Below are 12,362 nucleotides of genomic sequence, written 5' to 3'. Positions count from 1 at the left end.
TCGGCAAAGAATTGATGCTTTTGAATTCTGGTGCTGGAGGAGACTCTTGAGAGTCCCATGGACTGCAAGAAAAGCAAAACCTATCCATTCTGAAGGAAATCAGCCATGAGTGCTCACTGGAAGGACAGATCCTGAAGCTGAGGCTCCAGTACTTTGGCCACCTCATGAGAAGAGAAGACTCCCTGGAAAAGACCCTGATGCTGGGAAAGATTGAGGGCACGAGGAGAAGGAGATGACAGAGGATGAGATGGTTGGACAGTGTTCTTGAAGCTACCAGCGTGAGTTTGACCAAACTGCGGGAGGCAGTGGAAGACAGGAGTGCTCTGGTCCATGGGGTCATGAAGAGTCGGACACGACTAAATGACTAAACAACAACAAGCAACTCTCAGCAACTTTAACAAATCACACTAACTTGGATTCTTGGGGGGATATCATTCAAAGTGGTATAATACTGCTTCAAATGTACAGTCCAAGTAAGGCCTCAGAGAAAGCCTTCTTTCACAGCAATACCTTCTTCTTAAAACAAAAACTTAGCTTGCTCAACGCTCGAGTGCACTCAGACTTTCCCGCACTTAGAAAATGGCGTCTTTATCTCAAGAGGTTTAACCAGAATGATGAGTGGCACACCCTTCATAGAGGTCAGGTCAGCCCAAGAGTTGACAATCCAAAGACCTCTTTAGCTCATGGCAGAAGGAGTAAGAACTGCTCTCTTTTCAAGTAGGTCGTTGCATCACTCTCTGGCTCAATCAGCCAGGCTCAAAACCACTTACCCAATATTTTAATTATTTGATTTATTTCTTAGCATAAGGGCCTCACTGGCATTCTTTAGGAAGGAGGAAGTTCACCCCAGATTCCCGTAACCGCTACCTCTCCTGGTAAGAATAGGTTAAGTGCCATCAACCACAACTCTCTGAAATTTGCAAGGAAAAACACCATCACTATTTTCAGCTGGGATTAAAAAACACATGGGAAAATTCCAGTTGCCCAATTATAATTGGCTGGAAGGTCTTGTGCAACACGCACACTTCCTCAGAAGTCAAGACTCTTGGAAAGGGAGGGGGAAATGTTCTGGAAAGTTTGCTGAATACTTGCTTTGACGGAACCACACCCACATGAATTAAAGCACTTGGCTTCCCCCCTGGGAAATGCAGTTTGTTAAGGGCTCAACTGGTAGAGCACGAGACCCCCTTAATCTCAGGGTTGTGGGTTGGAGCCCCACATTGGGTGGAAGATTCCTGACTTGCCGGGGGTTAGACTAGATGACCCTTATGACCCCTTCCAAATCTGCAGTTCTATGATTCTATGACTCTAAGGGTGCTGGGAACTGCAACTGCAGTATTTATATACCGCTTTTCGGGCGGACCTCACAACAAACCACAAAAGGTGGAAGGGAATGTATAAGATGACTTGTTTGCTTAGAGAAAAATTACGGCTTCTTCTCTGCTCTCATAGAACTGGGTGTTAATTGATGACCCGTCATTTGAGAAATATGCAGAAACAGGGGTACTGCCCCCATCATTTGAGAGCTATGCAAGAAATAGGCTTATTGCACCACTGAGGCTGCCCGTGATTCTTGATGCTGTTAAAATCAAGAGTAGTTATTTTATTAGTTTCGCTTTGAGAGGTAAAAGGCAGAAGGCAGCATAAATACTGGATGAGATTCCTACATTGCGGGGGCTGGATTAGATGACTCGCAGGGTCTCTGTGAACTCTACAGTGCTATGATTCTAGGATTCACCCATAGTGAATTTCAGTATACATTTCACAATACCATTACTGTATCACTTCAAAAAAAGTGTTGAGGCTTAATCTGGCCGCTGGCCACATGCTCTGCCTTTAAAACCACACCCCTCCCATCCGAAGAATTAGTAAGCACCTGCTGTGGCTGCTCTGTGGGTGTACGGCAGGCATAGGCAAACTTGGCCCTCCAGATGTTTTGGGACTACAATTCCCATCATCCCTAGCTAACAGGTCTAGTGGTCCAGGATGATGGGAGTTGTAGTCCCAAAACATCTGGAGGGCCAAGTTCGCCTATGCCTGGCGTGCATGGTGCACTCTGCACATGCTCCAGCACACCTTCCCAATTATTATCTTATTAAGCATCTTTAAACTGGACTTGGATCTTTTCTCCAACACTGTATGCACTAGAACTTTTGCTCTTCTGAGAGACTTTATGGAACTTCCCATGAACTGCCACGTGACTGGAAAGCTACCAGAACCTCAGTGGAATTTCTCCACAAGCACCCTTCTAAAACTTTAAGCAAACAAGCTGCACAATCACTCTCCCAGGGGCAGAGCCGAAAAAATAAGCCTAGCTTCATAGTTTCTAAAGCATAAGCGGTCATGCATTCCCAAAACACTTTCCATTTTCTCTTGATCCTTTGATTAATTGATTATATATAAACCATAAGCTTTTCGGCTGTAAGATTGACTCTTAATGTGGCCAATCTCCCTGAAGAGTCTTTAGATTGTTTTTTGGGACTACAATTCCCATCATCCCTGACCACTGGTCCTGTTAGCTAGGGATGATGGGAGTTGTAGTCCCAAAACATCTGGAGGGCCAAGTTTGGCCATGCCTGCTTTAGAATGTACATATGAATGTCTCTCTCTCTCTCTCTCTCTCACACACACACACACCCACACACACACACACACACACCACACTGGGATGTTGCAATAATTTTTTGCAGCATGGAGTGCTTCCGTACTGTAGAAGAGGGTGAAGAGAATACAGATTGCAGACTGCCATTCCTGGATTCCGGTACAGTCCATCTTCCTCCTGCCTAAAAGTGAATATTCTGTTCCAGGGGAGCCAACTTGAATAAAATATTGGGAGGGATAGGTATGCCCCACCCCCCATAATCAATCATACCATGACAATGTCCATTAACTTGGGGGGGCCCTCAAAGATTTTAGGGGGGGCGAAGGGACCTCAGCCCCTAGGACTTGGCTCCTATGCTGTGGTCCCACCAAGCCTGCTCAGTTCTCATTGGGTAGTTTTGGGGTGTTCCCCCCTAAAGTGTTTTTAATACTTCTGCAGGTGCTAGGAACCCCCCAAACCTGCGTGGATGGTGGCATTTTCGCTATGTAAAGCTCCACACTCAAGAAAACAAACCCTCTATTAGTGCTTGCGTATATAATGGTGCCAAGAGTGAGAGAGAGGAAAGGATGGAAGGAGGAAGAGGGGAGTGCTTGCAGCTCATTGTTCTGGCTTCATATTGTTATAAACGGTAGGCTTTTTGGTTTTTTTCTTTCTTGCATTTTGAGATGTGCCCGCTCTAGCCCGTTTGGCTAAATGTATTCCTTCCGTGTGTTTTAAATTAAAGCCGACTGTTGAATCTTCATAAAATGAGGCGGGGGAAGCAACCAGAAAAACATAACCCGGTGTTTGCATGATTGAGAATGTGATGCACAGATCTGTTTATTTGTTTTTCTTCTAGAGAAGGAAAGCCAGTTTCACCCAGTACTTGTCCAGTGTCTGTTACGGCCTGAACCCTGAGAAGCCGGTGCTTCAGTTGCTGGAGATGACAGAGGAGTAGGAGGGATGTACGGGACACAGGTGGTGCTGTGGTCTAAACCACAGAGCCTAGGGCTTGCTGATCAGAAGGTCAGCGGTTTGAATCCCTGCAACGTGGTGAGCTCCCGTTGCTTGTTCCCTGCTCCTGCCAACCTAGCAGTTCAAAAGCACGTCAAAGTGCAAGTAGATAAATAAGTACCGCTCTGGCGGGAAGGTAAACGGCATTTCCGTGCGCTGCTCTGGTTCGCCAGAAGCGGCTTTGTCATGCTGGCCACATGACCCGGAAGCTGTACGCTGGCTCCCTCGGCCAATAAAGCAAGATGAGCGCTGCAACCCCAGAGTCGTCCGCGACTGGACCTAACGGTCAGGGGTCCCTTTACCTTTACCCTGAATAATAATTCAACACTCTCCCTTACACACCAGTTTTTTGCTGGGCCCTGGGGTACCCCTGCCAGATATGAACTTCTCACCCAACGAGCAAAGCACAACAAAAAGAAACTAAGCAGAACAGTTAACTTTAACCACTTCTATTCTTTCTTTCTTTCTTTCTCCCTCTCTCTCTCTCTTTCTCCCCTTTACCAACCTCTGAAAGCATTCCGTGCCTCCGACAAAGTAGGCTGTAACCTGTCACAACTTATGCAACAAGACATTAAATTATTATTTAAGGCACCCAGACCTCCTCCTCATTGCTCCTGCTCACATTATTACAAAACAATTCTATTTCAACCTCACCCTTCCTCTGAAAATCTGAGGGCAGTAGTCATGGCGTGCCAGCCACATTTTATCCTCACAACAATCCTGCGTTAGGTTAGGCCAGGGCAAGAGATAATGCGGTTATTAAGGCCCAAATTAAATGTTTTGGTGAGAGGTAAGGCTTGCTTGCTTGGCAGAGGAACATCGCAGAATTTTGGTACGTGAGGAAACAAAAATAAGGATGTCACAGCTGCCTGTTTCCAGACAGAGATTATCTCCCAATTTCCTCTGCTCTCCCACTTTCAGTTGATGGGATTCCTGCGATATCGCTTGTGTGATATCGGTTGCTAGGTTTCCTGGGTCTCCAGCTGTTTTCAAACTAAAATACCCATCATCCCAAACCACTGGTCCTGCTAGCTAGGGATGATGGGAGTTGTAGTCCAGCAACAACTGGAGACCTGAGTTTGAGAAACCCTGGGTTAGAGCATCAGACCACGATCCTGGGAGACGAGGTCAAAATCCCATCCAGTCAGACAGGAAGCTCACTGAGGGATCCTGGCCCGGTTGGCATCTCTCAGCCTAGCCTACACAGGGGTGTTAGGAGGAGAAGATGGGGAGGAGGGAGAACTCTGTGCTTTACCTTGATCTCCCTGGAGGGAAAATGGGATATAAACGTAATGTTAAAATAAATCAGTAGGTGTGCAAGCCGGCAAGCAGGGCCTCTGATACAGATCTGAAGGCTCAGGTAGGTTCATAGTCAGATAGTACTGAACAATTTTCTATTTCTACGTGCGTTGAGAAGTTAAGAATTTAGGAAAACTCTCCTAGATCAGGTCAAAGGCCTATTTAGTCCAGCATCCTGTTCTCACAGTGGCTGACAGTGGGAAGCTCAAAAGCAGAATCTGTAGCACCCTGCTTGTGGTTAACGCTTAGCTGGAATGAAATATTCAACGCAGCAACAGAGAAATAATAATTTATTTGTCAGACAAATAAATGAGAGGCACAGTGGTATATAGTTACCAAGCTCTGGCCTGCCTCCTGCCATTATGGCCAGCACTTATATTCCCTTAATCCAGCCCCCTTTGCTCCTCCTGTGGCTGCCTCTGTTCAATCAGCCTGGTTGGATTTCCTATTGGCTGATTGCTATAATTAATTTTAAGAGATACACCCATATCCTCCTGTCCTTATATGGAACACAAAGAGCTATATATTGTTACATCTATAAATGACAAATAAGTAGTAATATATCTTACATGTGTCTCAACAAGGAATCTTAATTACCAGCTCACCTCTTGCCTTCCTTGCCCTCCAAAACAGATGGTTAATAATTTTAAAATTTTATCTTGAACAGATGTCAGAGACCTTGGGTTCATATTCTCATGCATCATCAATGAAATATCTCCTTCATTTGAAGGTTTCTAAACAAATGTCTGACCACTATATATCAGGACTGCTCGGATGGCGTCTTCCTGTCCGGCAGGGGGGGCTAGGCTGATGGCTGACTTAATTTCAAAATACAACTATATGAAATCTAGCATTTCTTAAATCTTTTGCATAATTACATTTAAGCCAATATATTTAATACATAACATAGGTAGCCTTTTGAAAGGATAAACTTCCTCAAAGTAAAAAGGAAGAAACAGTTTACAGCCTCATTTCCATGTGCTCTTGGCCTTTTGTCCTGTGGCTCAAGTTTAACGGTTTTATTATGTTTGGTCTCTGCCCTTTTTATCTTCTGTAACATGTAGGGTCAGTGTCCTCACTCTCAGTCTGTAATTCCAGCTTTTACGACTTTGAGAATTGTTTTCTGCTATAAATCAAGGGGCCCTTTGTCTAGGAGGAAAACATTACCAAGGTTCTGTGAGCTGCTGGTCTTCTGCCTGGCATGAAACTTTTGAAAATCTAAGCCCATTTAATTTAGGAACCTGATCAAGATATAAGCCAATATATGCCTTGATTAAAAATGCAGTCTATATTCAGATGCCACAAATCCATACCCCTCAAGACGGAATAACCCTTTTATTTTCTGTTACAGATAGGTAGCCATGTTGGTCTGCCATAGTCAAAATAAAAAATTCCTTCCAGTAGCACCTTAAAGACCAGCTAAGTTAGTTCTTGGTATGAGCTTTCGTGTGCATGCACACTTCTTCAGATACACAGAAGTTCATACCAAGAACTAACTTAGTTGGTCTTTAAGGTGCTACTGGAAGGAATTTTTTATTTTGACTATGGCAGACCAACACGGCTACCTATCTGTAACTGGAACCATGGAAGGCACCACATTGAGCCGCATGAAATGGAAGTCCATCAACCTCACTGTGTATCTGAAGAAGTGTGCATGCACACGAAAGCTCATACCAAGAACTAACTTAGTTGGTCTTTAAGGTGCTACTGGAAGGAATTTTTTCCTTTTATTTTCTGTGAGAGCATGGCAGTCATTTGGGGCACCACAATCTCACCCCGGGGAAAAAGGCACTTTTTCAGAGGCACAATCTCGCACGGTGCCTCAAAACACATGTATTGGGGCAAGGTGCCCAAGAAAAAAAAGCTTTTTCCAAGGCCACAATCTTGCATGGGTGACGTGACTCGTCCAGGTGTGCGGCCCCAAAGATGGTGTCCTGGTTTTCCGTCACAACATGTTGGAGGGTATGAGAAGCCAAGTGCAACAGCGCTAGGGTTGCTATATTTCAAACGGTGAAAATCCGGACAGAAAAGTTGCTGGGTATATACACAAAGTATCAAATATGGTGACAGTAATAATAATGCAACAAAACAGCAACACCACAAACTGGCTTATAAGTATAAAACCAAATTTACTAGAATAATAGCTAGAATAGAGAGAGACTTGTAACCATCCAAGCAACAAACATACTAAGGTGCCATGTGCAAAACAAAGCCTGGAGATACTGTAAACATGGAGTGGATAAATGTACAAAAGCATCTCAACAAGTTACATGTGCAATAAACGTTATACAGACAGGATAAACGAACCATTCAACAAGTAGCATAAGTCCAGTCACAGAACGGCAACCCCGTGGTGCCACAACGGCAAGGGTAGCCCACTGGAGAATATGAAAAAGTTTTTGAAAGCTGTTTTCCAAAGATTGAACTGGGTGAGATGTTCTTCAGTGGGTCTTGAGATGGAAACACAAAGCCGTATGCATGGATCAATCACAGGAGGGCAACTCAAAGCCAGCACCCTGGTGAGAATAACGCAAGTGGGCAAAAGGAGACCTGTTCTCCGGATATAATACAGTACAGGTTTCACTACACGCTTCATCAGTCTGAAAAGCTGCATGATACAAAATAGCACTCCAATTACAATGTGTGGTAAACCATAAAAATTTGGTTTTATACTTATAAGCCAGTTTGTGGTGTTGTTGTTTTGTTGCAGAAAAGTTGCTGGGACAAAGGGCGTTTAAGGAGATAACAGAAATCACTGGGTGACGCAAAGTCCAGAGGTAGCTTTGTTATCAATTGATGATGGGGTGGAAGGTTCACAAGCTAGGAAGGACTTGCTCACAAATTTATTGACAGCTGCATGAGTTATTAGAGCTAGGAAGTGGATGGGGCAAGATGAATATCAAATGGAAGAGTGGTAAAAAGAGGTGTGGGATAGAGCTATTAATGATAAATTAACATGTGCTATTAAGGTAAGACAGGGGATATGCAGGAGAAATTATTTTGAGGAAATATGGAAGACATTTGTAGAATTTGTACTGTTAAAACGGAAGGGGGTCAAACCATCACAGGAGGTGTTGAAAATTGGGGGTGGTTGGATAGTTACAATGGTATTGTCTCGGGGGTGGGGTGCACATTTTTATTTTATTTTTATTTAAAAGAAAAGAAAAGTTGTTTAGGTTTCTTTGGAGCAAAGTAGTTTGTGGAGCTTTTTTTACAGACATTTTTATGGATTTCTGCATGGCAACCCTAAACATCGCTCTCTCCCCAACTGGGATTTCCAGCAACTCTTACTCAGAGGTTACTCAGATTGTGGTTCTGGGCATTAACAGTTGCACATCCCCACTGTGGTTTAAAGAGGACTCGAAAGAGAGAAGCGGCTGTGTTTTCTTCCCTTTTTCTTTACAATGCATCTGTTCATTTGTGGCCACTGCAAACACGTGTGTGCATCTTTTTAAGAAGTACATGGCTTGCAGCCACAGGTGCAGATCTGCAAGACACCCGACAACCCGCTTATGCCTTGCAAACCTGATGAGGACAGACAGATGCAAAGCTAGCCATGGCTTCTGTTCTGCTCCCTATTTGGTTCCCGTGGAAGGGCAAAGTTCAATAGGTGCAGCTTTGCTTTTGCACCTGCTGAACTTCGCTCTTCCACATGACATGAATAATGAAAGAAAGTGAAGCAAAAGCTGTTTAACAATCAGTCGCTCTGTCCAAGGAATTATAGTTCGGTGAGGGAAACAGGGGATCTCCAAACAGCTCTCAGCATCCTTAACAAACGACAGTCGCCAGGATTCTTTGGGGCAAGCCGTGACCGTTTAAAGTGGAATGGTACTGCTTTCAATGTATAGTGCAGATAGGGCCTTAGCCCACAGAAGTGACTGTCCTGCCTGCCGTCATATACTGTATTAGTTAGGTACCAGCTTTCTGGGACATGGGTGGTGCTGTGGTTTAAACCACAGAGCCTAGGACTTGCCGATCAGAAGGTCGGCGGTTCAAATACCCGCGACGGGGTGAGCTCCCGTTGCTCGGTCTCAGCTCCTGTCAACCTAGCAGTTCGAAAGCATCAAGTGCAAGTAGATAAATAGGTACCACTCTGGCGGGAAGCTAAACGGAATTTCCGTGAGCTGCTCTGGTTCTCCAGAAGCGGCTTAGTCATGCTGGCCACATGACCCGGAAGCTGTACGCCGGCTCCCTCGGCCAGTAAAGCGAGATGAGCGCCGCAACCCCAGAGTCGGCCACGACTGGACCTAATGGTCAGGGGTCCCTTTACCTTCTAGTGAGTCAGACCATCGATCCCTCAAGGTGGGTCAGCAATAAATCACACAGAGTAAGTGAAGGGAATTCCAGTTGTGGAGGCTGATGTTCCCTGCCTTCCCACAGTTGCTTAAGACTCCTCATCTCCCAGGTCCCTTCCCAAGCAATCTGAGACTATGCCCTCTTCATGCCTCTTCTGGCTCTGGGAGACCAGGGGTAAGGGGAGCTTGTCACAGCACAAGGAGGAGACCTCCTGGCTTCTTTACCAGCCTCTTGGTCTCCCTCTTCTCCTTCTACTTCTGGACTTCTCTCTGCCGTGGATTTTCCCACCTCACGAAACCCTGTTATCTCTTCAGCTTCAGCCATCTCATCCTCCCAATCTTCTCCCTCTGACCACTCATCATCGTCCCACCACCAGGTTCTGAGCCTTTGACTTTTGGGGTTTCTCAAGTTGGTGCCTCCCACCACTCTTCTACATTCAGTCCATGACAAAAAGTAAGTACAGTCGTACCTCGGAAGTCAAACGCCTTGTGAGTCAAACTTTTTTGCTCCCGAATGCTGCAAACCCAGAAGAGATTGTTCCAGGTTGCAAACGTTCTTTGGAACCCAAATGTACAACTTGGGTTCCGTGGGTTCTGATTGGCTGCAGGAGCTTCCTGCAACCAATCAGAAATTGCGCCTTGGTTTCCAAACGTTTTGGAAGTCGAACGGACTTCTGGAACGGATTCCGTTCGACTTCCGAGGTATGACTGTATCAGCTGTATTGACTGTCAGTGGCATTCCAGGGTTTCAGACGGGGTTTTGAACCTGGGAATTTCCACACACAAAACATGGGAGCAATCACTGACTCCAGGCCTTCCCTACGAAGGGAACCAAAGAAGTAACTTTTGTAAAGCTCCCCTACTTTTGTCTCCCGAGGTTAATCAGACAAATAGCAATTTCAGCCTCCGCCAACCAGGTGCCCACTCCTGATATTTTGGACTACACCTCCCATCAGCCCCAGCCAACCCTCTGCTGGCGACTGCTGGCCTGTTTAAAAGCCTAATCTGAAGCAGAGAGGCAGTGTGGTGTAATGGCTAGAGTCCAGGACTGGGATCAGAGAGACACACTCAGCCAGGAGGTCCACTGGGTGACTTTTTTTCAGCCTATCCTACCTCCTAGGGTTGTTGTGAGGATTAAATGAAGGTCTGTGAGAATCAAGTACAGTGTGCTGAGGAAGAACACCATAAAAATTCCCACCCGCACTTGTCCCAATAAGCACTTAATTCAGACCAGAACATCAACTGCCTCACAAATGCAGTTCTGCCTTGTAATAGATCTCTCTAAATAAATATGATTTCTGCTGAATTTGCCACCTACAAAAAAAGGCAACTTTATCGAACGCTATGAAAGGGCAACAATGGAATATTGGGGGAAAGAGAAAAACACCCAATAGAATTCCTTTTAAAGCACCCAAACAGCCCCCCCTAATTAAACCAAAATCAGTACTGAGAATGTTCTGTCAGGTCCTCAAACCCACACCCTGTTTCAGGATATCCTGTCCCCTACTTCGCTGCTCAGTTTCTCGGAGGCGTTCTCATTCCAGGGTTGCCAAATGCTTTGCTATTTTTACCATTTTTATCATTACTACAGAGATCCTGTGCCTTAAGATGGCAAGGAGGAATTAAAAATATAAAAATATTTCCCCACTACTGCAGCTTCATTCCAGGAGTAAAACGTCCCCTGCGGAGTTTATTCTTTCACCATATGTGTTAAAAAGTCATTAGAAAACTAGTCAGGGGCTCCTTGTTTTATACATGGCATTCAGAGTGCTTCTAATGCAGGGATGGGGAGACGAACCACCAGTGCCCCCCCAAAAATAATAAATATTTAGGGGTACTCTCATTTTGACTCAAGAAAACCACTGTTTTATAGTTAAAATCGGGGAAAATAAATACAGTAAATGGACAAAAGTACAAAGATTTACAAAATGTTTAGGGGTATGCGTACCCCTGAGTCCTCCCCAGGAAAAAACCACTGCCTACAACCCTTCTGAGACTGATGGACTCCGGCTCCCATCAGCCCCTGTCAGCATGGCCAACAGTTTGGGATGAGGGATTTGGAGTCCAACAGCATCTGAAGGTCACAGGTTCCCCCACCCTCACTTCAATGCCTTAGCATCCCTTGTTAATACAGGGATGGGGGTCCGGAGGGCATTTCTAACTTCCCTTTTACTAGCTCTGCTTCTGAAAAAGCAATACGGAAAGTTTCAAGCTGTAACCACAGAGATGTCTACATATTTTATATTTTGCAGGAAGCTGCCCAACTCAATCCCAGTCTGACACTCTTAAGCACCCCAAGAACTTCACGTCCGAGCACAATCTTAGGGTACATTTACTTGGGATAAAGGAGAAGGGCTTTGTCCACAAAGTGAACTCTCACAGCAACAGGTGTTTTAAGCCCAGTGAATCTATCTCTTGTTTTAGATCTGCAGGAAAGAGTCAATAGAACAGGAGGAAAGTATTACCGAATTACAGATCTGCTTTCTTTCCATCTTACTTACCCAAAAAAACAGGCTGATCAGCAGCAACACCGTTTTGGAAGTGATCACGCCGCAATCCATTATTTCCGCTCTGTGTGCGTTTGTTTGTACCACTGAAGTGGTGGAAAAAAGATTTTTAAAACAGCAGCAGAAGAAAGCTTTTCGTTTCCTGCTAAAGTAATTACGCCTCCAGGTTTGTGCAGGCTCTGGGGACTTTTGAGCTGAGAGTTACCAATTATCAGGGCATGATGCGCTCAGTGCCCTTCCCCTAATCACATGCTCGGTTATGTACAGTGCAAAACAACACCTTGCTTATTCCTTGCCCATGTGACTAACATACTATTGTGACTAACAGGGTTGCCGTAAGCCTTCTGAACTAGCTGCCTGGACAAAAAAGGGCTGTACCAAGCAGTTCCTAATAGCAGATCCACCACAGCTTGGAGCTTTTGTCCAGCTGTAGCTGAGCAGGCAACTGAACACTTGAATGCATTTAGATCACACACGCCACCCAAAGAATCCTGGGAATGGTAGTTTGTTCAGGGTGCTGGGAACTGTAGCTCAATGAGGGAGTAAACTACAGTTCCCATAATTCTTTGGGGAGGTGAGGGTGCTATGAGAAGATGCTGAGGTCAGGTCCTGCCCACCTATCACAGGTGACTGTTGGGGGTGAGGACACAGAACAATCTGTCCTCC

At 45.1% G+C, this 12,362-nt stretch overlaps 1 protein-coding gene across 1 annotated transcript in view; it reads right to left on the bottom strand.

Annotated features, from left to right (window-relative positions):
• Positions 1-11,958, bottom strand: part of LOC309543052 (tetraspanin-36-like) — a 30,357-nt gene extending 18,399 nt beyond the window's left edge. The window contains exon 1 of the mRNA XM_082242270.1: positions 11,691-11,958. Within this exon, the coding sequence (XP_082098396.1) occupies positions 11,691-11,750 (60 nt within the window). The 5' untranslated portion in view covers positions 11,751-11,958. The remainder of the gene's footprint in view (positions 1-11,690) is intronic.
• Between the last annotated feature and the right edge of the window lie 404 nt (positions 11,959-12,362).

The sequence above is a fragment of the Podarcis vaucheri genome (genome assembly GCF_965113315.1).
Source record: "Podarcis vaucheri genome assembly, chromosome: 11".
Classification (NCBI taxonomy): Eukaryota; Metazoa; Chordata; class Lepidosauria; order Squamata; family Lacertidae; genus Podarcis; species Podarcis vaucheri.
This window is presented reverse-complemented; position numbering and strand designations above follow the sequence as displayed.